The 26,310-nt window shown below is 36.2% G+C and overlaps 1 protein-coding gene across 3 annotated transcripts in view; it reads right to left on the minus strand.

The window, feature by feature from the left end:
* Positions 1-26,310, minus strand: part of HTT (huntingtin) — a 228,883-nt gene that overhangs the window by 76,023 nt on the left and 126,550 nt on the right. For all 3 annotated transcript variants that reach the window (XM_069070716.1, XM_069070714.1, XM_069070719.1), the window contains 8 exons: positions 22,105-22,160; positions 20,973-21,121; positions 19,673-19,809; positions 16,956-17,072; positions 14,841-14,963; positions 13,562-13,800; positions 12,015-12,157; positions 5,146-5,353 (listed from right to left, as the gene is read on the minus strand). In XM_069070716.1, coding sequence (XP_068926817.1) covers positions 5,146-5,353; positions 12,015-12,157; positions 13,562-13,800; positions 14,841-14,963; positions 16,956-17,072; positions 19,673-19,809; positions 20,973-21,121; positions 22,105-22,160 — 1,172 coding nt within the window. The remainder of the gene's footprint in view (positions 1-5,145; positions 5,354-12,014; positions 12,158-13,561; positions 13,801-14,840; positions 14,964-16,955; positions 17,073-19,672; positions 19,810-20,972; positions 21,122-22,104; positions 22,161-26,310) is intronic.

The following is a 26,310-nucleotide window of genomic DNA, read 5'->3' on the forward strand; positions in this document are numbered from 1 at the left end:
TCTCTCTCTCTCTCTCTCTCTCTCTCTCTCTCTCTCTCTCTCTCTCCACCTTTTCGAGGGCACTTGGGGTTCAGTTACTTGCCCAAGGTTACACAGCTACTTTTTGTATGTGGGTGTTAAGTGTCTGAGGCCAGACCTGGGTCCTCCTAACTCCGGGCTGGCACTTAACTCACTACACCACCTAGCTGCCCCAGCTATTCCTTTTCTTATAAGCTAACAATATCTTCATATCCTATGTGATTCAAGTCCATATTTTCTCACAGATTTTCCTCTTTAAAAATTTCTTTCAATTTTTTTATTTTCAGTTCCAAATATTTCTCCTCTTCTTCACCCCTTCCCCTACCTATTGACAAGGCAAGAAATAGCATACCAATTCTATAAATATAAAGTCATGCAAAACATTTTCATAATAGCAATGTTGCCTCCCTTGCCAAAAAAGGAAGAAAAATAAAGTGAAAAAAATATGCTTCAATCTGCACTCAGAGTTTCAGTTCTCTCTCTGAAAGTAGATGGAATTTCTCATATTCTCAAAGATATTCTAAAGAGATTATATCTAATGTGTTAGAAGGCTAACTGTAGGTCTTTTTAAAATTTCATGGGTACTACTGTAGTAATTGGGTTGTCTACCTCTTATCCCTCAATTCTTCTGGTATGAAGAATACACTTCCTTTTCTGATAATACATTGCCCAGATGATATTCCTTATTATCAGTGCTTGGGAAAGGTATTGATACCTGCCCCAATTAAATTTCATCTTATTATGTACAGCCCACTTTTCCAGTCTATACATATCTTTTTGTATCACAATTTTATCATCTAGTATATTAGCACTGTAATCACATCACATGAAGTCATTAACAAATCTGATGATCATAAAAGCACCTACATTTTCATCCTAGTGATAGATAAAAAAGTTATATGCATAAGACAGGGAGGAGAACAAAGCAGACCATTAAAGTCCTCAGCCCAGATTGCCATCAGTCTATTAATCAATATTATTATGCAGAGTTTTGAAACTAGTAACAAATTAGGCAAACTGTACCGTCATAAAGCTCACAATTTTCCATCTTACTCAGAGACTAAAGACTGTGAAATAACTTGTGAAAATCCATTTTCTACCTACCAGCTTTGTAACTTTTTAAAAAAAGGAAAATTAGTTTATCATGATTTGTTATGAATTAATACAAAACAACTTTCACGTGCCAACAGGCTACCTTCTCTAATAATCTAAACTGAAATTTTTTCCAAGGACTGATGGCAAGCTTGTCTATCATTTTCAAAATCTACTTTATTTCTAAATATAAGGATATATGCTTCTTTCCTGTTTTTGATAGACTCTTACTTTTATAATTCCTCAAAGAGCATTTAAAGAATTTCAAGTGTCATATCTATGAATTTTTTTCATTATCTTAGGATATCATTTTTCTGATCGAGGAATATGAAGTCTCAATTCTTGGTGCTCTCTTATAATTATCACCCTTGGCTAAAATCTCGTCCTATTTTAGAGTTACTATGACCACACTCATGACATTCAATTACATCAAATTTTGTTCTAATATAATAACAAGCCTCTTCTTTCTTTGTGCTGAAAGTGTTTCCACATAAAGTTTTCTTTCTTTTGTCCATTGTCAAGAGCTCCTTTACAAAAAAGTTTGAACTGTTGGTATTATAGCATGCAGTAGCAAGTCACATCCGTAAGCCATGATAGGCAAGAGCAGACTGACAAATTAAAATCTGCAACTAGCTCATACATATCATATTAATTGAACTGTAGCTTGCATATGACCTGGTATCATTTTACAATTCACACTCAATCAAATTTCACATTATTCAAATTCACACTATGACTTAGTTATATATTTCGATCCCTGACAGACCCAATAGAATTGATTATATAAAAATACAAAGAAAGAAGAAAGTTTAAGAAATTACTGGCATGGCCAAAAGTACAAATAAATAAAAACATATTCCAAACATTTGAAAACATCATTAAAAGAAATGGAGCACAGTCTAATTCTGAAACTGTGAAATACTTGAACTAAGAGTTCAGGCAGTGTCTGACAAATTTCAAGCATTGCTGTGTTTACCTCAAAAATTTAAATACCTTAAGGCACCCCCCAGTTCACTGGGGACTTCATCATCCTGATCAAAGGATTAGAGATTTAGATCTGGAAGAGATGTTCCAAGTAGGGAGGCCCTGGGTGGTATCCTGAGAAAGGAGGAAGTTTAGAAGGCAGCAGCAGGAATGGTATGGCCAAGACAAGGGACTCAGTTCTAGTATCTAGCCTAGCCTGCAAAGTAATAATAAAGGCCATTACATATAATTCCAGATCCTACAATTCTACCACTTTGAACCAAGAGAGATTTTCAGCTGGCTTTTAGGGATGGAATCCAGTAGCAATCTATTCTTGCCCAGACCCTAATGAATTCACAGAGCTCAGACTATGCCCTGAGTTAGATCACTTTGGGTACACTGAAAGTTTGAAGATCCCCAAACTGTTTGATACCCAAAGAAAGAAGCAACAAGACCAGCCTGGACATTCCCTCCAGAAGTGCTGCAGAGCTCAGTCATAGCATTAAGCCCAAACTCAGGAAGTAGGTTGGAACAATCAGCAAACCAAAAAGGAAGCCCACTATAATGGGCTGTTATGGTGTCAGGAAGGTACAAAACACAAAGGCAGAAGAAGAGAATAATTCCAAAACACTGACAAGTAAAACCTCAGAGAAAAACATAGCTTAGGCACAAACTCAACCAGAATTCCTGGAAGAAATGAAGCAACAGTCTTTAAAAAAGTTTTAAAATGTTTTTATAAGTAGAATGAGAGCACTTGAAGAAAAAAAATTGGAAAAGTAATAGGAGCTTTGGAAGAAAGAATTGGAAAGGGAATTTGAAAGCTTGGTACAAGAGGCATAAAGCCGTGCCCAAGCAAAAAACTCCCTGAAACTTAAAACAGACCAAATAGAAGCCAAATATCTCATAAGGGAATAATAAACCACTTATATATGGCTTTTTGCTTTAAAATTTTTCATATATTTAATCTCTGCCTTGTCAAATCAGGCAAAAAGGGATCATTTCGGGGCGGCAAGGTGGCGCAGTGAGTAAAGTGCCGGCCCTGGAGTCGGGAGGACCTGAGTTCGATTCCAGCCTCAGACACTTAACACAAAAAAACTAGCCATGTAACCTTGGGCAAGTTACTTAACCCCAATTGCCCTCCAAAAAGGCAAAAAAAAAAAGGGGGGGGGATAATTTCCATTATACAGACGAGAAAACTGAAACCTGGAGAAGTGAAGTGACTTAGCAACAGGCAGGGCATAATAAAAGTAGGACCGAACACCAGTCTGCTGACTGTGAATCAGTGCTCTCTCCATTAGATCACCCTAGCTCTTAAAACACATTTCATCTATAAAGAATTTGTGACCACTGGGATAAGAAAACACTGGAATAGACAAACAAGTCTATTTACAGAAGCATTTAAAAATAGAAAGGGATGAAGGAAGAACAAAGAATCATGAACTCATCCATAAAGCCTGTTGTGGAGAGCAGAAAGCATATAAGCACTTAAGTCAAAAGATGAATTGGTTTGAGGAAAGCCCATGATAAAAAAAAGAGGGGAAAACAGGAAAAAGGAACAGAATTTAAATTTGAACTTACTGAGAGTATCAGAAGTAGAAATACAGTGACCTGAACATCTAAGGAAATTAGCTTGACTTATACGGTTGTGGGAAAAGAATCAAAGCATGCCAGAACATAAAGGAACTTTAGAAAGATCTTCTGAAGAAAAAAAAAACCTAGGAAAAGCAAATGAGTTGCCCAAGATCATGCACAAAAATATAGAATCCTAACACTTTCAGAATTCACAATTCCTGTCTGGTATAAGGAAAAGTCCTCCAACCATCATCTACCTGACCAGTTCACTAACATAGCAAGCATAGCTCTCACTTGGGAACACTTCTCGGTGAGGGAAGTGTGTCATCACTGAAACCCTTTGCAATCTAAAGCTGTTCTAGGTAGAGAAAGAAAACATGAGAGAAGGGCTCCACCTACCAAGAGTCAAACAACTGGCACTGCTTTTTAGGTCCTTTGTAAAGGAATAGTAGTTAATATCCTTTTAAAGTAGTAGTAGCAATGCCCTTTATAAGGATATTTAAACTTTCTTAACTTTCTGGGGCTGCTGGTAGCACAATGCAGAGAGACTTGGGCCTGAAGCCAGGAAGACCCGAATTCAAATCTGCCTCAAACAAGCACCAGCTTTGTGACCCTGAGCAAGCCACTTAACTTCTGTTTGCCTCAGTTTCCTCATCTATAAAGAGTGCATGATAATAGCACCTACCTCCTATGGTTGTTGTGAGGCTGAAATGAGATGAAAAGTACAGAGTGCTGAGCACAGTGCCTGGCACTTAGTAAGCACTATGTAAATGTTAGTTCTTACTGTTGTTGTCATCATTATGAGACTACAATTGTGTGGGTGAATGTCAGATCATGCATGGCCAAGGACAGAGAATTCTGAATAGAAAAGTGGACCCCACAAAATTAGGACAACTTTTTACCTTGAGCTGCTGGATTCCAATGCATGGAGTATTTTATAAGTTTAAAAAGCAGAGTGCTGTTTTGTGTCATTTAACATGCTACCATATCTAGACACCTTCTACCTACTAATACAGGGAATACTCTGTGCCCTTCAACATTGACAAGAAGTTTTCCTAAACTGCTTAAAAATTTTTCTGCCTAATTATTTTGTTAAACATAACAAGTCCCACATTTAAACATTTAACTGTTAATGAAGTTAGGATATTGCAAAATATCCTAACTATGGAATCAATTTAAGAATTAAAACATAGTAAGAGGGATATTATGGCAACAAAAATAACCATCTAATGGAAAAATGTAAAAAAAAAACCTCACAAAAGAAAGCCCCCTTTAAAAAGAAGTTGCTACTTTGAGTGCCTTTTGTCATAGCACATATTCTACAGCACATGCAAAGTCCAACTATTACATGGTAAAAGATTCATGTAAAGATTCATTCAAAATCCCCATAATCCTGAAAAATACAAACACCTATGGGCATTCATATCTTGAACAACTAGCACAACTATCTTCAATGTACTAAATGCTACCTTGCACCTGAAACAATGAATAGCTTCTTACTTTGGTGTCTGATGCACTTCGGACCACCAGTTGTAGTTGGTATAGTTGACAAGCAGTAGAATCTGACACCACAGGAGCACTAAAGAAGGATGTGTAGGAATCATAGACCGTACCAATTCACTCAGGCTTTCCAGGGTATAAAAGCTGCCATCAGAGCCATCACCTGTAAAGAGTCGAGTGGCAGCTGCAGTGATTCTCCTGAACATTCCTAGAAACAAATGAAAAATTAAACAATTTAGGGGAAGATAATCCTTGGTACTTATTGCAATTCAATGTTAAATACCTAAATAAAAGTTGATAAAAAGATAAAGATGCTTTTCTTTCATTCAAAAGGTATTTAGGGGACTTCAACAAAATGATTCCAGAATCTTTGATAAACATTAATTTAAATTTCCACAGAAATCTTCCTCTTAGATCCCACTATGCAATGGAGATGTCCATCAGTTTGTAAAGGCTCTGAAAGCAGAGCCTGAGCTCTAATTATTCAAGCAAAGCTGGAAAGAGACAGTGTGAGACTATAGTTCAAAGATCAGAACTAAGAAGACTCTGTGTGTTTGTGCACTGGGGAAAACTGACATCTGACCAGCAAAGGAAATGTAATATTATGCCAATGAAGAATTCTGAATATGAGAATTGTGTAGAAGACAGACTTGGTCTTAAAGTTAGGAAGACTCAAATCCCACCTCAGACATACTAGGTACCTGTTTGACGGGGTAAATCACAAACTCTCTGAACCTCAGTTAATTCATCTATAAAATGGAAATAAGAGCTATAGTACATACTTCATACGTTGTTGTGAGGTCAGTTTAAGATAATATGTAAAGCACTTTGCAAACATTAATAATAATATAATGTGATAATTATATTATTATTAATATATAATATGATATTAAATTGATAAATTAATATGATATTAAATAATTAAAATATAATATGATAATAACTACCAGTTATTATTATCAGTGAAGTACTTAAAACAAGACTGACACATTAGCCTTTCTGTAGGTCAAGAAAGAACTTATTTCTCCCTTCATCCCTCTGTCATCAACACCACAAACACACTTGGGACTATTTCTGCATTTAAAGTTCCCAAAGAGCCTTGGAACAACAGTCATCAGTTTCTGGCTATGAAATCAGGGAGGTAGTTGACACTGAGAACAGTATGACATTATATGCCAACTTCAAACTGCCATCTCCTCCTCAAAATAAAGCAACCCACAGTCAACTTGTTCAAAGAACATTCAGGGTCACTGTGCCCTGAAATCTTTCATAGAGGGTGGATCTTCTTGCTGAAAATAGACAGAGGAAGAAAAAATTTCCCAGAGGCCACACAGCCCAACATGAAAACTCCCTACAGAAGAGAAAACAAAAATATGGTGGCTAACATCATGCCATGGGCATATAAGTTATAATACATGCTACCAGAATACTTAAAGTAAAAAATGTTCTATTCACTTCAATACTCTCTGGCATAAAATGAATCATCCTAAGAAAACAGAAAAGGAATGGCACTGGAACAATGTGCCTAATTACTATTTCAACAAATCTTCATGCCATCTTTCTCCATGTTCTGGATAAAACCCCTCTTGGGACGAAATGATTTCATTTGCCCTCTTTTTTGTCAAAAATACAAACACAGTCTAAACATGTTTTTAAATTCTTCCAGCTATGGTCTCAAACAGCATTTGCCCTGAGGCCACTATAACTCTTACATACCTTATAACTAAGCAAGGGTAAGACTGGTATGAACTATTCATCTAACTCAATAAAATGATTCCTCCTTAATAAATTCACTTAAGCAACTGTAAAAACCTGAGTGTATTCAAAAGTCCTTTCTCTCCAATACTTAGGTCCCTTGCCCAAGTGGTCAGAAACTAAATTTCAGTAAACTGAAAAAGCTATTGATAACCAGATATTTCAATTGTTCCCTGCAACCCCTTTGCAAGTTGTTCATTCAACAAGCTATTTATTACATACTTACTGTGAATGAGGCACTATGCTAGGCACTAGGGATACAAAGACAAAAACAAAATCAGTCCTTATTCTTGAAAAGGGTAAAGTGGGGCAGGTCCAAACCTGCATACAGATAGAGGGCCATAAGAGAGAAACAGAGAAGCAGTTTGGCTACACCATGGAGCAGTGGAGTAGTGACAACCATGTTAATATTTGACAAAGTATTTCCACACTCATTATGAATGGACCTCATTAATACTAAAGTGTAACAAGGCTGAAGACAACTCTTTTTATAAGTCTGTAATAATTCTGCCATCTAGTGTCCTGCAGAACAGACATTCTAGAACACAAATATAGAAGCATAAAATAAATTAGAGTTTGAGATTTTCCTCCTATTTCACAAATATTTTCTGAAGTACTAAAAAAAACTCTCAGGCCCTAGTTTATTTTAAGGTATATTTAGTAATATCCCCCAAAATAAGTCATGCAAATATCTGTTTAAAAGATTTTTTTTAAGTTGAAAAGTAGTTAATAATAACCTCAGAACATTTTTTAAAAATATTACCATTGTTTTTATATTCAAGAAGGAGAGGACAGAACTTAGATCTAAAAGGTTGGAAACTAATTTAGAAAGTTACCAGACTTGAAGAAATAAGATGTGAATTTCAAAAAGAGAGCACCATTGTCATTCTGAAAAGACAGTAGGTATATATACCATACTTATGTTCTAACACTTGAAACTCTCTTTCAATTCCTTATTACTTCTTACCTGGTCTACCAAATCAACTTAATGGATAGTTTCTCTCTTCCAAGATATCATATAGATGTTTCCAGATTCAAATTCTGAAAACACAATTCAGGATTTTAAAAATGATCAATAGTCCCCAAACTTACCAGAGAGAATCCAAATTCTCAGGCAAGCATTTAAAGCACTTTACAAATCTATCTCTAACATAATTTAATTTTATCACAACTACTCCTCTAGATATAACATATCCTACTGGTAAAATAGATAATCTCTTGTTTTTCAAACAAAAATGGGGCATGTAGTTTTTTTTTAAATTGTACAACCTGGGGGTGGCTAGGTGGTACAGTGAATAGAGCACCAGCCCTGGAGTCAGGAGGACCTGAGTTCAAATCCAACCTCAGACACATAACACAAAAAACTAGCCGTGTGACGTTGGGCAAGTAACTTAACCCCAATTGCCCTACCTTACACCCTCCAAAAAAAAAAATTGTACCACTTGGCTAATTCCTGTTGGAAAATAGATCTTTTATATAAACTCAACAAAAACTAACTTCCTAGACTTGAAAAGTATATGGCAGAGGAAGAGAAAGGATCAATACAATTACTGAGCTATAAGCAAAAATAATGAAAACGTTTATTTTATTCCATGAGAAGAGTATAAACCAAAGGATATTATGATAATGCAATCACTCTAGCAATACTGGGCTAAATACTATGTTAAATCAGTCCCCTTTTTCAATACTATTAGAAACAAAAAATAGGTAAATTATCCAAACTGTAATATTTACAGCCTATATTTCTACAGTTCTTTGCAACTGACAAAGGCACTGCTTATAGTATTCATCTCCTTTTACAGAGGAGGAATCTGAGGCTTAGAAGATAGAATGCCTTGCCCTCCGCGAAATAGCCAGTCAAGTGGCAGAATCAGAAGATAAACTACAGTCTTTTGAAGTTTTGACATCTCTCCATGGTAAGAGGCTCTCAACTTGCGAGGATGATAAAGCATTCCTCCTCAATGGATTTTTTTTGGGTCTATGTTTTCTTTCACAACATGACTATTATGGATATGTTTTATATGACTACCCATGTATAACCTGTACTGAAATGCTTGCCTTCAAGATGGGGGTTGGGAGGGAGAGAATTGGGAATTCAGAGTTTTAAAAATGAATGTTAAAAATTAGTTTTAGAGGGGCGGCCAGGTAGCACAGCAAGTAAGAGCACCGGCTCCAGTGTTGAGAAGACCTGGAGATCGAATCCCGGGCTCAGACACTTAGTACCCACCCAGAAACACCTGGCCATGTAACCTTGAGCAAGTTACTTAACTCCAATTGCTTAGGGGCAGCCAGGTGGCTCAGCGAGTAAGAGCACTGGCTCCAGGGACGACCTGGAGATCGAATCCCGGGCTCAGACAGTCAGCACCACACCCAGAAATAACTGGCCGGGTAACCTTGAGCAAGTTACTTAACCCCGATTGCTTAAAAAAAAAAAATTTAGTTTTAGGGGCAGCTAGGTGGCGCAGTGAATAGAGCACCTGGCCTGGAGTCAGGAGGACCTGAGTTCAAATCCAGCCTGAGCCACTTGACACTTACTAACCATGTGACCTTAAGCAAGTCACTTAACTCCAATTGCCCTCCAAAAAAGCAAAAAGAAAAAAAATTCGTTTTGGGGAGGCTAGGTGGCGCAGTGAATAGAGCACTGGCCCTGGAGTCAGGAGGACCTGAGTTCAAATCTGGCCTCAGACACTTAATACAAAAACTAGCTGTGTGACCTTGGGCAAGTCACTTAACCCCAACTGCCCTCCAAAAAGAAAAAAATTTAGTTTTACATGTAAACTGGGGAAAAATAAAATATTAAATTAAAAAAATTTTTTAAAGGATCAAATATTCTGCCAAAACAGACCGAGGAACAATATGAACACAATTACAAAACACTTTTCACACAAATAAAGTCAGATTTAAATAACTGGAAAAACATCAGTTGTTCGTGGTCAGGTGGAGCTAATATAATAAAAACGACAATTTTACCTAAATAAATTTATGTATTTAGTTCCATGCCAATCAAACCACAAAAAAATTATTTTATAGATCTAGAAAAAAATAACAAAATATATCTGGAAGAAGAAAAGGTTCAGAATATCAAGGGAATTAATGAAAAGAAATGCTAGGGAAGATGGCCCAGCCATACCAGATTTTAAATTGTATTATAAAGCAGAAGTCATCAAAACTACTTGGTACTGGCTGAGAAATAGAGTGGTAGATCAGTGAAATAGATTAGGTACACAAGACACAAGTACACAATGACTATAGTAACCTACTGCTTGATAAACCCAAAGACTCCAGCTTCTGGGATAAGAACTCACTATCTGACAAAAACTGCTTCGAAAACATTATGGCAGAAACTGGGCATACACCATATACCAAAATAAAGTCAAAATTGGTTCACGATTTAGATATAAAGGTTGATACTATAAGTAATCTAGGAGAACAAGGAATAGTGTACCTGCCAGATTTATGGAGAAAGGAATAATTTATAACCAGACAAGAGATAGAGAGCATTACAAAATACAAAATGGAGAATTTTGATTACATTAAATTAAAAAGTTTTTGTACAAAGTCAATATAACCAAGAATAGGAGGAAAGCAGAAAACTGGGAAAGAATTTTTACAACGAGTGTCTCTGATAAAGGCCTCATTTCTAAAATATACAGAGAATTGAATCAAATTTATAAGAATACAAGTCATTCCTCAATTGATAAATGGTCAAAGGATGTGATCAGAGAGTTTTCAGAGGAAGAAATTAAAGATATATATAATCATATGAAAAAATGCTCTAAATCACTATTGATTAGAAATGAAAATCAAAACAACTCTTAGGTACCTCATCTCACTGCTCAGATTGGCTAATATGACAAAACAGGAAAACGACCAATGATGGAGAAGATGTGGGAAATGGAACACTAATTCATTGTTGGTGGAGTTGTGAACTAATCACAAACAACCACTCTGGAGAGCAATTTGGAACTATGCCCAAAGGGCTATAAAAATGTGCATACCCTTTGACCCAGCAATACTGTTTCTAGGGCATTATCCCAAAGAGATCATACAAGTAGGAAGATGGGCTGTATGTACAAAAATATTCATAGCAACTCTTTTTGTGGTAGCAAAGAATTGGAAATGAAGGGGATACCCTTCAATTGGGGAACAGCTAAACAAACTGTAGTATATGAATGTAATGAAATACTATTGTGCTATAAGAAATGAGGAGCAGACAGAATTTATAATAACCTGAAGAGGTTTATATAAACTGACGCTGAATAAGAGGAGCAGAACCAAGAGAACATTGCACACAATTACAGACACATAGTATCTGTGATGACTGACTTTGATAGGCTGGGCTCCCTTCAGCAATGCAAGGTTATAAGACAACTCCAAAAGACTGATGATGAAAAAGGCTATCCACATCCAGAGAAAGAATTATGGAGTCTGAATGCAGATTGAAGCAAACTACTCGCTCTCTCTCTTTTTCGTTTTGTTTCTTCTTCCTCGTTGTTCATTCCATTGGTTCTAATTCTTCTTTACAATTTGACTAATGTTTAATGTGAAGGTATTATGTAGAACCTATATCAGGTTGGAGAAGAGTGGGAGAAAATTTGGAATTCAAAAACTTTTGGAAGTGAATGTTATTAACTAAAAGTAAATAAAATTTAGAGTTTAAAAGAAAAAAGAATTGAATATTGGGGCATGGTCAACATGAAGAAAAAAAATTAAGAATTCACCATCGGTGTTAGCAATAGCCAACATTTACTAAGTGCTTAGGAAGTAGCTGGGTAATGCAGTGGCAAGAACAATGGACCCAGAGGCTGGAAGACCAGAATTCAAATCTGCCTTCAGATACTTATTAGCTGTGTGACCATGTCTGTTTCCTTATCTGTAAAATGGAGATAACACCAGCCCTGCCTCCCAGGGTATTCTGAGGATCACATGAGATAATGCTTGCTAAGTGCTTAGCTGAGTTCCTGGCACATGGTGTAAATAAATGTCATCTACTCTCATTATTACAGGGCCTAGTGTTAGGCCCTACCCAGAAAGAGCCACACACACAGTGCAGCCTGTGCATCCAGGAAGTCCGTGCTGTGAGGCAGTGAAGAGAACAGTACCAAGTGCAGTACCTGACTTGAAGATGTGTATGAGGCACATCAGCAGCGTGCCCAGTTCTTGGCAGTAGAAGGTGTGCTGCTGCTCAGTCATCTCCACTTTCAGCTGCTTCGTAACAATGTCCTCCAGAAGAACGCCCACGAGCTGTAACAGGAATCTGGAAAGCAGAGTGAGGAGGCATTAGACTGGGGGGTATTATCAAATCATGACGAAAACACACACACTCTTCTCCTCCCAAATGAGTATGTACTGGGGAGGTTAATACATTAACTGAAGCAAAACAGGCCTGAGAGGGGTGGCCAGGTAGCACAGCGAGTAAGAGCACCGGCTCCAGTGTTGGGATGACCTGGAGATAAAATCCTGGGCTCAGACACTTGGCACCACACCCAGAAATAACTGGCCATGTAACCTTGAGCAAGTTACTTAACCCCGATTGCTTAAAAAGAAAAAAAAAGGCCTGAGCAAAGGTAAGAGACATGGGAATGGAACAACAGGGGGACATTTATGAAGAAGAGATGACAGTATTTGGTGACTGGAAGTGGAAGTAAAGAGAAAAGTAAAAACCCAAGGTAACAATGAGATTTCAGGTGAAAGTCACTAGGAGAATGATGGTGTCACTAATAACAGGGATATCAGGAAGGAGAAGCCTCTGGTTGTGTGTGTTATTTATGCTTGTAAGTTTAGGAGAGGAAAAATAAGGAGATTTAAAAGGTACTTTATTAACAAAAGACATCATCTACAACTCAGCTATATTTGCTTCTTTCTCATCATCCCCTCTCTGCAACTCTTACTTTCACAGCAAATTAACAACTGAGAAATGTTTAGCACATTGCACATAACAAGGCACATCTGTTTATTAACAAGCATGATTTGTGCAAACAGGAAGTGAAGAAAGCATCTGTATAAGACTGCTGACCATAACTAAATCAGTATTTTAAATCCTTACAGACTAATCCATGTTGAGAATTAACTTAACAGATTAGTTCTTCTACTATAAAAGACCCATTTTAGTCAAGCCATGATCTCTATAAACTGACAAACCCCAGCGTCCTAGAGAGCAAGGACTGCATATTATCAAATTTTGGCCTCATTGATGGCACCGAGCATAAAGCTCAGGATACAAGAGATGGGGCGGCTAGGTGGCGCAGTGAGTAGAGTGCCAGCCCCAGAGTCAGGAGGACCCGAGTTCAGTTCCGGCCTCAGACACTTAACACCCACACAAAAAAATTAGCCGTGTAACCTTGGGCAAGTTACTTAACCCCAATTGCCCTCCAAAAAGATAAAAGAATACAAGAGATGCCTAAAAAATGTTATCTTTCAGTGACACATATATAATACTTATTCCTTCCTCTAAAATTCCTTAAGAATCTCACCTCCTAATCCTTCCATTTTAGTAGTGGTATATAAAGGAGTTTAATCAACACTTGTTGATTTTCTCTAATAAATGGGAGCAATACCCAAAGGACAGGAGTTACATTAATCCTAAGTAATCACAAACTATTACCATATGAAACTATATACAAGAAAAAGTCACAGAGAAGTAAATGATATGAACCCTTACCTTGAAAATGTTTCTTCTGGCAAACATTTAACTTGTTTCAATTCACTTTGATCTTCTGGTGTTGGCAAGCTACTACCTCCATCTCTTAATTTTTTAATTATCTGACATGAGATTAGATAAGGAGAGAAAGAGAGTTCCTGGATCCGAGAAAGAACAATGTCTTCAGTTGACTGGGATATAAGCACTCTGAGAATAGCTAGGATGCCTGATATCCACAACTGAACAGTACTCACTGATGCCTAAAGAGGAAAGAATAGAAACTTTATAATACAAAATTATAAACAGCAAGAAAAAAAATAAATTTGTAGTATTCTTCCACTACTATTTTATGAAGAGAAATTGCTTACTTTTATACTATTTGCAAATACCTGCTTAAATTTTCATAATAATTGTAATTTACACTGAACTAACAACTAACTCATACTTATATGGCACTTTCATCATAATGTCCCGGTGAAATACCGTGTTTCCCCGATAATAAGACCTATCCCGAAAATAAGCCCTCCCCTTACTGTGTAAGATTCCTCTAAAATAAGCCCTCCCCCGAAAACAAGCCCTATTGAGATTGCTACTGTAGTGAAGGTGATCCCCTGCACTACACGCTACATTACAGTACCCTCTGTATGCACCGTTCTTCCCCCCCCCCGGGTGAAACGCACACCGCGCTCTGAGCTGCATCCAATCAGAGCTGTAGCAGTGAGCGCATCATCCTGTTCTTCCCCAGTGATTTGCTTGCTGGCACCATTGAGAGCAGTGCCGTGGAGGAGAGCTGAGGCAGGACAACATAAAAACCCGGTATGTAAGCGGGAGTGAGGGGGCATGATGGAGGATAAAAAGGGCATGATGGAGGAAAAAAGAAGAACTCAGGGGGCATGATGGAGTGAAAAGAAGGACTGATGGTCATAATTTTATTATTCTGTCTGTTTTGACCCCCAGACATGAGTACAAAAAGGAAGAGCTATACTGTTGAGTATAAGAAAGCAATTGTAGAGGAGTCACATGTCATTGCTGTCAATGTTCATTAAAATAAGCCCTCCCCTGAAAATAAGCCCTCTGGTGTTTTTCTGTCCAAAAAAATTAATAAGACAGTGTCTTATTATAGGGGAAACACGGTAGGTAATATGTGTACCCTCTTTACAAATGAGGACAGAGCCTCAGTACAGGGAAAGGGCCTGACCAAATTTACACATCTAGTAAATTTTGGAATGAGGATCTGACCCCAGTCTCCACACTTAGGAGCATTTCAGTATACCCATAATGCAATATCTTGTACACTCACCATTGTATTGGGAGTAATGAACATACTTCGTAAAAGCATGTCTACAGGACGGAGGGAGGAAGGAGCCAATATTTCAAATAAAGTGTTCAATACTCCAAGAGCTTCATGAGAATCAATATGCATCTGTAAAAATCAATAATTATGAGACTCTATACATGTCAACTGACAATGCTATAAAAATCAGTCTACCAAAAAATTCACATAAAAAAGGCAAGAATAAATCAGTATTTCTATTTTTCAAGTTTTCAATTTTCTTATTACTGAATTGAGTTTAATATAGGTCATGCCTGAATATCAGCTCTATTTCTGAAATAAAACTTACATGAAATTCAGAGACAGATAAATAAATCTATGAAGAAAAATAACCTCATCAAACACTGTATTCAAATTTTGAGATATAGAGTGAAAATGTAACCTATAGTAAGATTGAGAGCATAATAACAACAAAGCACATAGAATATTTAGCATTAAACGTAAATTTAGCAATGTATCAAGACATTCTGTGAAAAGGTTAAGTGATCTCTTCAACCAAGTGATCTGTAAAGGTATAGTAACAACATTGAAATAGATATTTTAGACATTAAACTTGTGTCAAGGAATGTAACTCCTAATTTGGAATCTGACAACCTATCATAAATCCAATTCTTTAATTCAAATCTTCCTTCCTACTGTGGAAAAATGTTACACAACAAAGAAGGGAATAAAATTTTGGCAAATAGCTACTAATCTACCAGAAACCTAGTTCAAATTATCAGTTCAACAATTTGTAAAATGCTAAGTCTCAATTATTCACCACAGACCAGGACCATTCTTCTCCCTTCTTGCCTAAGTGGTCTCAAGACAAGAACAAGACTAGCTACTTGATGCCTGAGGCTAAGAAAAGTGGACAGAGAAAACACAAAAGTTCATCCAAATGTTCATCTATTGCTTCACACTATAAGAATTCTTTTTCCTTCTGTTGTTTCAGATAATAATATGATTAAGCTGCTGTCATTATTGACAGAATACTTGAGTCTATATGCAACATAAAACTTTACTTGACTGGCTATATTACACAAGCCAAACCTGAAGGGAAAATGAAAACTTAGTTAAACTCTTGGACTATTTAATAATAGCCTGATGTGTCACCCTTTACTATGAAAAAGCTCACAATCAGAGCAGTGTTGATAAAAGGGCTGCTATATACTTGCTTTGTACACTGAGATGGTATTTATCCTGTTTTATTAGGGGGAGATGTCATTTTTAAGATCTTCTGCCTGAAATGGCCTGGACACTCTTCTTTAACTGTTTTTTAATGTTTACCCATCTAGCAAGTCTAACTCAAATGCCATCTCTTCCATGAAGCTAAAGAATGTTAAACCGTGTATTTTCCTTTTAAACTAATACCTAGGTGAGGGGGAAAAAAACAATAATCTAATGGAAGTAACAAAATGATCAGCATGAACTTAGACATGTCTTACTTCCACATACACAACACTCCACCTCCCATCTGTACCTTTACATTGAATTTTTAGATGCCTAGAATACCTTCTCTCCTTGTCTCTCTCACAAAGGCCTTCGTTTCCTTAAAAATGTAGCTTTGAAGCCTTCCCTAATCCTCTAAGCTGCTAGTGCCATCACTTTCAAACTATTCTGTATTTAACTATTTTTTCTTCATATGTATTTATTCACTTTATATTTATGGTGTGAATATTTCAATCTGAATTTGCTATCTCCCCCATTAAAATGTAAACTCTTTACAAATATCATTATTTGTACTCATATCCATCCCTAGGCAGTGCCTACAACATAGACAGTGATTAATAAATGGCTAGCAGATTAATTAGTCAATATGAAAACTGGTAACAATCAATCAACTTTTACAAGAGAAGGAGCTCCATTCAAAAAATATACTGCATTACATGATTAATATGGAAATATATTGTGTATGACTTCACATGTATAATTCATATTATATTGCCTGCCTTCTCAACAGGTCAGGGAGGGGCCAGAGGGAGGGAGAGAATTGGGAAATGAAAATTTTCTAAAAAGAATATTAAAATAAAGTACAATTATAAAATATATGTATATATTCCAATATTAACTCCTAACAATTAAAATGTTTTGAACACAAACCTGTTGTTTTGCTAACATTGGGAGAATGATGTCAGCTATTTGTCGAGATAATCTCTTCCATTTGTCTTCATTCTCCTTGTGACACTGCTGGAGGACTAGGATGAACATCTCTAATACCTTAAGAAGTATTTTTGTACAGTTAAAAATAAATCTGAACAGTACAAACAGTTTACTGCTACCCATAATTATTACACTTTTGTACATTATTAGTAACAATAAAGAAACATTGGGATGTGAAAACTATCAAAAATTCATGTAGTTAAAAGGGCAATGGAAAGAATCACAGGGAACGAAGCAGGCAGTAGGAGACTATTAAGAATGACTTTCACTTAAAAACTGGCCTAAAAGACATCATCAAGGAGTTTTTGACAGGAAAAGAATATGGGTAAATCATAAGTAGACAATCTGAGGGCTAGAGTAGTATCTATGACATATTTCAAAGAGCTAGAAAAAGGTCGGTAACAAGGGCCAATATTCGACTAAGGATTTACAGAAAGATGAATTCACCAATAAGAAAAGGCATGGAAGGGCTGCAACCCGCACTGGTAAAGAGAGTATCCACATTGACCAAATCATGGATCCCCTGAAACACTGATATAAAACAATTATAGCTGCAGATGTCTCACCAGTGATTCAAGCTTACAAATATAGGCCATACCTCTCTAGAATATTTCCTTTATATTACGTAATAGCTATGAAATCAAGGCAAGGTTCAATGCCAGTTGTGATTTGCCCTGGCCACTAGTCATGGATGTCAGGTCTAAACCTATGCAGCTGTTTTGTAAAAATATCACACTGGTCTGAAGGCGTTCAAAGCTAAAAGTACAAAAATAAATCACAGCCAGTAAATCATAACTATTGAAAAATTACTCAAATTTCACACTGTATTTTCCGAGGATCATAGTAGTACCAATTAAAGTAAATTCCCAAACCTTGCTAGCTAGGAAGCCCATTCCCATGTTGTATCACTAAATGACTGATCCTTTAATTCCACACTCTTCTATATAATATGGGTCACAGCCTTAAAGCTGGAAGAAATGTTGGAGGCCACTGAGTCCAAACTCCTAATTTTTACCTAAGGAAACCAAGGCCTGGGGAACCTATATCACTTATCCAAGGTCACACAAACAGTAAACATCAGAGAAAAGATTGGAACCTAGAAGTTCTGTCTGCAGAACCTGAGTTGTATGTACTGGAATACTCTCCCCACCCTGCTCTCCCCAACCCCATTCTACCCATCTGGGTTTTAAACTGTAACCTGCCTACTCATCACTTCATCTGTTTCAACTAATTTAAATGAACTCTGACCAGGTCACTTCCCTAGTGAAAAGCCTTTTTACTGCCTAAAATAAAATATAAACTTTTTTTTTAATGGAACTTTGTGATTTCTTTGATATAACTGATGCAAATGAACACTTATTCTTCCACTGACAGAATCAGAGTTGCCTCAGGTCCTGAGAGGCTCAGCCCAGTTGACAGTCAAGTATAGACCAGAAAGAGGACTTGAGCCCAGATCCTGGGATGGTGAAGTCAACTCACCAGGTACTCACTAAACTGTGCTGCTCTTACTGACTACTTCACCTGGCACTAATGACCCTCCACAAACCAGCCCTCACACTTGTCCAATCTTATTTCACATTATTCCCTTTCACACACCCAAAGCTTAAGACAAACTGGACTCAAAGTGATTTCCCATCTAATTTTAAAATTCTGCATCTTCCTCACCTGCTCTATTTCCCTCCCCTCTCAAGCATACATCCTCATCATTAACTCCTCCTCCTGCTCCCCCACTACCACCACTGATGGGGTGCTTGGATACCTGTGCTTGGACTCTAATTCTAAGACCATATTTCTCTCTAGCCTCAAAACATTATCCCTGGCAGTTTCTCCTCAGCCCAATGACACTATTTCCAGCAACTACTCATGAGTTGGCCCCAGCAAAAGACATCTCTCTCCCTGATACAGTAACAAATTGCACCTGTAGGAATTATTAATTTGAAATGGCTTTGTACTGGCTCATAAAGATATTCAGTACTCACTGGACTAACTATACCAACTCCCTTCCTCATTACATGCATCCTGGACTCCTCATTATATGTATCCTAGACTTAAAACATACACATACTCCCTACATCTAACTTGGCAAACAAGATATTGATTGGTGGCAGACTGGGCAATCCTCAGTGGGTCCTGACAGCTAGTTAACTTAGTGATGTAGCAGACCTAGAAACCACACCTCCCTATGCCCCTCACCCCCGGGGCTTTTCATGGTGAACTCTAGGTAAATGGACCACCTTTAAACACTCTACAGCTTAACAGCATCTCCTCCAAATGTGGTGTCCAGCAATAAATATGAAATCTCCTTAAATACCACAAATTAGAAGTGATTTCTTCCTCCTCTGAATATCCAAATCTTTCTTCTAAGCAGACTGCTTGCATTATAGTTTTTTTATGCATATTCCTTAAATTACCTACACAGACTGTAATCATGATCACAGGAACTAATTCTCATTCATCTTTGCATTACTTATTCAGGGGACCTAGTATATAACAGATATTCAATGACAGACGATTAAACTGAAAGGTACCATACATATGTACTCTTTTATGTTCTATGTGAATCATAATAGGTTCAAAATAAATCCTCATTGACATCTAAATGACAAAAAAGGTAATTAACAAATTTTTAACAACACCATATGGCACACTCCTCTCACCTGATGGTACTGAATAAGTCTTAGTAACATGGACACGGCCACCTCCTTCTGTGTCTCCAGCTCTTTTCCAGCATCTGCTTTGTTTGTCCCTCTTAACACAAAAAGATCATGAACTATGGGCTGCAGAGCTGGTATGGCTGAGAAAACAAAGATGGACAAGTGGAGATGTAGACAAGAAGTCTTCTTCAAGGGAACTTTAAAAGAATTTTCCAATAAATAAAACTGGATTCTACTTTGTTACGTTGGTTCTACAAAAGTCAAATCAAAGTTTCCAAACTTGATATTTCTGCCCCTGCTACCACGTCATCACAGAAAGCTAAGAATTTTCTAAACCAAATACTATTGGTTTGATAAAAGCTTTTGAAGAGAGTAGAGAGTATTAGAATTTTCATAGTAACTTTTTTTTAAATATAGTAAACTGAAACCCAAAATTCTCTGAAAAAAAAATCTATAACCAAAACAAGAGAGTGTCTTCTATATTACCTATTTTAAGTTTCAGATGAAAAGATTGGATGCCACATAGGTCCAAATTCAATACAATAAACACAGATATGTTACCATAATGTTACAACTATAATTATTTAAACATAATATTATATTAGATAATGGACTTTTCCAAGTGTTTGCTATATACACTATAATAAAAATAACCACAACCAAATGAAATAAACTGTATTTATCAAGTGCTTTTCATTGAAGATGTCAAAATGTTTTAGTACTAATGATATAAACAAAATATTTTTATATAAGCTGTTTGAAAGTAATAAGATCCATTAAACTAACTTAACAATGATACACTAACCTCCCACCCCCAAGTGCAAAATAGGACAGCTGTAATCACATAACTACAGTACAACGCTTAAAGAAGATAATTCCTATTTTAACTGCTCATGCATCTCCGACCTTTCTTATGAACTATTTCTAATGTGAATTATATTGATTTTTAAGTACATGTCTTATCTCCCTACTAACCTGTAAACTCCTTGAGGGTGGGGGACTGTGTTGGTTTTCATGTTTGGATTCCCAGTACCTGATACAATGCATTATACATGAAGGTATTTAATACATATGAGCTTTTGAAGTGAATTCCCAAAGGGGAATCTCACATAAGATGTGAGTCCATGGGGAAAAAGTGTGATTTCAATTTATTTTTTAGGAATATTTCTCCTTGGACCAGCCACAAGGCCAAATTTAAAGGTTGTGCTTAATAAATCTCTGTTGGTAAGTATATGGAAAGAGCAGTGTTGAAAAAGTAGATCATGACTGAAATGGCTATACCATTAAAGTGTTTTTCAGTTACCGTGTGTTACAGCTTTCCTCCCACTGGCCATGATGCCATCACAGAGTTGGATGATTTTAGGAATTCCAATTATCTGCTTCGAGTGATAGCGTTCATAAGACAATAATACTAAGAAGAAAAAGATGTTCGGAATAATTGCCTCTGATTCCCTAGAAACAAAAGACAATCATTGTGTAGCTTTTTAAATTAAAAAAAATATATCCAAAAGGAAAACACAAAATAACTTACGCTTTAAGAGAAAAATACAAATGTCACTTTACTTCATATTAACTTATTTGGGGAATTAAGTATGAAGAAAAAAGTTTCCTTCACATTTAGTAATTTCTATATGAACTTGTGACTGGCAATACAAATATTACTGAAAACCCTTCTACCTGGAAGTTATAACAAACATAAATAAAATATTCTCCCTGAAAATAATTCTACCAAAAATACTGTTTCTGAATGATAAAAGTAGTAAGCATTGAGAGGCATTGAAGTAGAAGAGATAGGCAACTTCAAAATCAGAAAGAGTTATATTCAAGTCCTGCCACACAAAGTAGCTGAGAGTCCCCTGGGCAAGTCATTAACCTCTTAGTGTTTGAGCTGACAGACAATCTAAGGCTTTAGGTTGCAGAGTTGGTGTCAACCTGCTTTTGTACTGGAAGTTTTCTCAAGTGGAGCTCCCTATATCAATAAAATCAGAGGCCTAATCCCTTATCCCTATTCCTAAGGATTAATAATCATTACTAATATCAGTAAAATGAGATGTTTCCCTTTCAAAAGACATAACCTTCAGGAAAAAAAATTCTTTTTCTGAAGAAAAAAGCCCACAAGAACAAGTACTACAAATAATGTACCTTGCAATCTGTTTATCTAATTATGTGCTTGGAAATATGAAAGAAAAACTGACAACATATGTAATTACAGTGGCAGAACTGCTTCTAAATAAGCCCAAGATCAGTTCTTTTGAAAATAAAAGAATGACAGGAAAAAAATTTTCTAATTATACAACAAAATGGTAAATTACTAATTTCCTTTTTAAAGAAATTGCCAATTCAAAAGTATTTAATAGGAATAAAAGATGTTTGCATAGTGCTTTAGACATCAGTAGATAGGAATTAAATCTGAAATCTCAAAATACTGTTATTACCTAAACTGGCCCACTTCAATGTATTCAAACTGCTTTAACACAAATCCAATAAACACCTATGGACACAAAGATAAGAAGGTTAAACATATCAAGCAATAAAATTATATTATAACATATGTAGTTAGAAAATGAACTATTTGGACTTTTTTATACATATCTATACAATTTCATTTAGCAAAATAATTTTTTTGAATGTAGAACTTCTTGCAAATATACTTCAGATTGAAAACTAATCCTTAGAGTTGATTATGTTTGAGAAAATATTTTAATTAAATAAGTTAAAAAACATGTGGTTAAAGATTAATAGATTAAAATAACTGAATTCTATATGATGAATGGTGGTGGCTTCTTAAAGACTATTAGTAGAATGGCAAGCTCTGGGACAGCAGAATGGCACAACTGTGATTATGGTATAGGCAACTGCTTTGGTCTCTATGCTATAGCTGATCCAATGGAAAAAAAAAGCACAAGAGTTGAAACAATTTTATAATAAATTCTAATACTCTCAAGCACAAAGAGTGTCCAAAGAGTTAAGAGCAATTCAAGAAAATAAAAATCATTATCAGAGAGATTAAAAGTAGCTAGCAAGAGGGTTCCCTGGGGCATAAAGAGTTCCCTAAAAAAGTCCTAAAGGCTTTGTTTATATTTTTCCTGCCCCAAAGGCTCAGGAATGGACTGAAGCTCAATCCACATAGGAGGAAATTTAACCCCAACTGTCCCAGGTGAGGAATAATGCTTCTTTCACAATAAATGATGAAGAAACAAATGATGTTATGAGAAAATATTTTGCCCAATTATATACTAATAAAACTGACAATTTAATTGGAATGTACAAATACTTGGGAAAATATAAAATACCCAGATGAACAGAACAATAAATAGTATTTTAAATAACCCAATATTAGAAAAGGAAATTGAATGTCATAAATAAACTTCCAAAGGAAAAAGAAAAAACAAAATAAAAAAAATTTAAAAGATGGATTTTTTTATTTTTGCTTTTTGGAGGGCAATTGGGGTTAAGTGACTTGTCCAAGGTCACAAAGCTAGTTTTTGTGTTAAGTATCTGTGGTCATATTTGAACTCAGGTCCTCCTGACTCCAGGGCCGGTGCTCTACTCACTGCGCCACCTAGCAGCCCCAAGAAATGGAATTAAAAGTAAATTGTACCATTATAAGATTACTTAGCTCCCATTGAGGAAATAGTAAGAGAATGATTATGATAAAATGTCTACAATGTGCTAGGCACTGTGCTAAGAGCTTCACAAATATTATCCCTTTTTCTTTCCTTTCTTTTAAATTTTTTTTAATTTAGTATTTTATTTTTCCCCAGTTTCATGTAAAAACAATTTTTAACATTCATTTTAAAAAGTGAGTTCAAATTCTCTCCCTTCTTGTCTCCCTACATTCCCCCCCAAGGCAAGTAATTCAATATAGGCTATACATATGTAGTCATGCAAAACATTTCCATAATAATGATGTTGTGAAAGAAAACTCAAGAAAAATAAAGTTTAAAAAATGTATGCTTCAACCTGTATTAAGACACCATCAGTTCCTTCTCTGGAGATAGAGAGTATTTTTCATCCTAAATCCTTCAGAGTTGTCTTGGATTATTGTATTGCTGAGAATAACTAAGTCATTCACAGCTGATCAATCATCTTACAATATTGCTGTTACTTGTACATAATACATTTCACTTTGCATTAGCTCATGAGAGGCTTTTCAGGTTTTTCTGAGAGTATCTTACTCATTATTTCTTATAGTACAATAGTATTCCATAATAGTCATATACCACAACTTGTTCAACCATTCCTCAACTGATGGGTATCCCCTAAATGTCCAATTCTCTACCCCCAGAAAAGAGCTGCTACAAATATATTTGCACATATAGGGCCTTTTCCGTTTTTTTTTTTTCTTTAAATTTCTTTTGAGATACAGACCTAGTAGTGGTATTGCTAAGTCAAGGGATTTGCATGTTTGGGTTTTGGGGGGGGGGAGTTGGCCCTTTGGCATAGTCCCAAATTGCTCTACATAATGGTTGAATCAGTTCACAACCACACCAACAGTACATTAATGTCTGTCTCATTTTCCCCATATCCCCTCCAACATGCCATTTACCTTTTCTGTACTTTTAGCCAATCTAATAGGCATGAAGTAGTACCTCAGAATTGTTTTAATTTGCATTTCTCTAATCAATAGTGAGAGCATTTTCTCACATGGTTATAGATAGCTTTGATTAATTCCTCCGAAAATTGATCATATCTTATGACCATTTATGAAATGAGAAATGGCTCTTAGTTTTATAAACTTGACATGGTTCTCCATATGTTTGAGAAATAAATGAGAACTATCACAGAGAAACCTGCTTCAAAAATTTTTTCAGATGCTATAGCTAATTATATTTCCCTCCATCCTATGTCCTCCCATTTATTCTATTCTATCTCCTTTCACCCTGTCCCTCCTCAAAAGTGTTTTGTTTCTGAGTACTCCATCCCCAAATCTGTCCCCCCTTGTCCCTTTCCCCCTTCCTACTTTCCTGTAGAGTAAGATAGATTTCTATATCCAACTAATTGTGTATATTATTCCCTCTTTGAGCCAATTTCAATGAGAGTAAGGTTCACTCACTCCCCCTCAACCTTCCATCTCTTCCCCTCCACTGTAAAAGCTTTTTCTTACCTCTTTTACATGAGGTAATTTATTTCATTCCACCTCTCCTTTCTCTTTCTCCCAGTAAATTCCTCTCACCCCGTAATTTTACTTTTTATATAACATCCCTTCATAATCAAGTCTCACCTATGCCCTCTGTCTATATATGCTTCTTCTAACTACCCTAATAATGAGAAAGGTATTATGAGTTACAAATATCATCTTCCCATATAGGAATGTAAACAACTTAAACTTAGTAAGTCCCTTATGATTTTCCTTTGCTGTTTACCTTTTTTATGCTCCTATTGAATCATATCTGAAAGTGAAATTTTCTATTTAGCTCTGGTCTTTTCATCAACAATGCTTGAAAGTTCCTTATCTCATTGAATGTCCATTTTTCCCTTGAAGGATTATACTCAGTTTTGCTGAGTAGTGATTCTTGGTTGTAATTCTAGCTCCTATTCCCTCTGCAATAGCATATTCCAAGCCCTCTGATCCTTTAAGGTAGAAGCAGCTAAGTCTTGGGTTATTCCGAATGTGACTCCATTATACTTGAATTATTTCTTTCTGGCTGCTTGCACAATTTTCTCCTTGACCTGGGAACTCTGGAATTTGGCTATAATATTCTTGGAAGTTTTCATTTTGGGATCTCTTTCAGGAGTTGATCTGCGGCTTCTTTCAACTTCTATTTTACTCTCTGGTTCTAGACTATCAGGGCACTTTTACTTGATAATTTCTTGAAAGATCAGACTCTTTTTTTGATCATGGCTTTCAGGTAGTCCAATAATATTTAAATGATCTCTCCTGGATCTATTTTCCAGATAAGCTGCTTTTCTCAAAAACTCATTAGCTTCTATTTGCTACATTCTAATTTTTAATGAATATTTTTTTTAGCAAGCTTTTGGACCTCCTTTTTTATTTGTCCAATACTGCTTTTAAGGCATTTTTCTCCTCACTGGCTTTTTGAACATCTTTTACCATTTGATTTAGTCTGTCTTTTAAGGTTTGATTTTCTTTTAGCATTTTTTTGTGTCTCCTTTACAAAGCTGTTGACTTGTTTTTCATGATTTTCTTGCATCACTCATATTTTTCTTCCAAATTTTTCCTCTACACCTCTTACTTGATTTTCAAAATTCTTTTTGAGCTCGTCGATGGCCTAAGACCAATTCATATTTTTCTTGGAGGCTTCTGATGTCTTGCTTCTTCCTTGTCACCAAATAACTTTCTACAGTCAACTTTTTCCATTGCTTGCTCATTTTCCCAGCCTATTACTTGACATTTAACTGTTTGTTAAAGTAGGGCTCTGCTTCCAGGGTGGAGGGTGCACGGTCCCAAGCTTCAAGAATTTTGTGTAGCTGTTTTCAGAAATATTTCTAGGAAACTGTAAGTTTTCAGTTCTTCCAAGGTGTTATGATCTTAGGAGAGGCCCCCACTCTGGCCACAAGGTCTACTATGCTAAAACAGACTGCCACCCATGACTGCAACCAGGATTCAAGTAAAGCAATAGAGCCTCAGTGCTAGCAAAAATGCCCCTGTAATCTCCTTCTGACCAGTTGTTTAATCC

The sequence above is a fragment of the Petaurus breviceps genome, unplaced genomic scaffold (assembly GCF_028583685.1).
Source record: "Petaurus breviceps papuanus isolate PSGF00001 unplaced genomic scaffold, PetGlider_PUasm1.0 140, whole genome shotgun sequence".
In the NCBI taxonomy this organism is placed as follows: domain Eukaryota; kingdom Metazoa; phylum Chordata; class Mammalia; order Diprotodontia; family Petauridae; genus Petaurus; species Petaurus breviceps.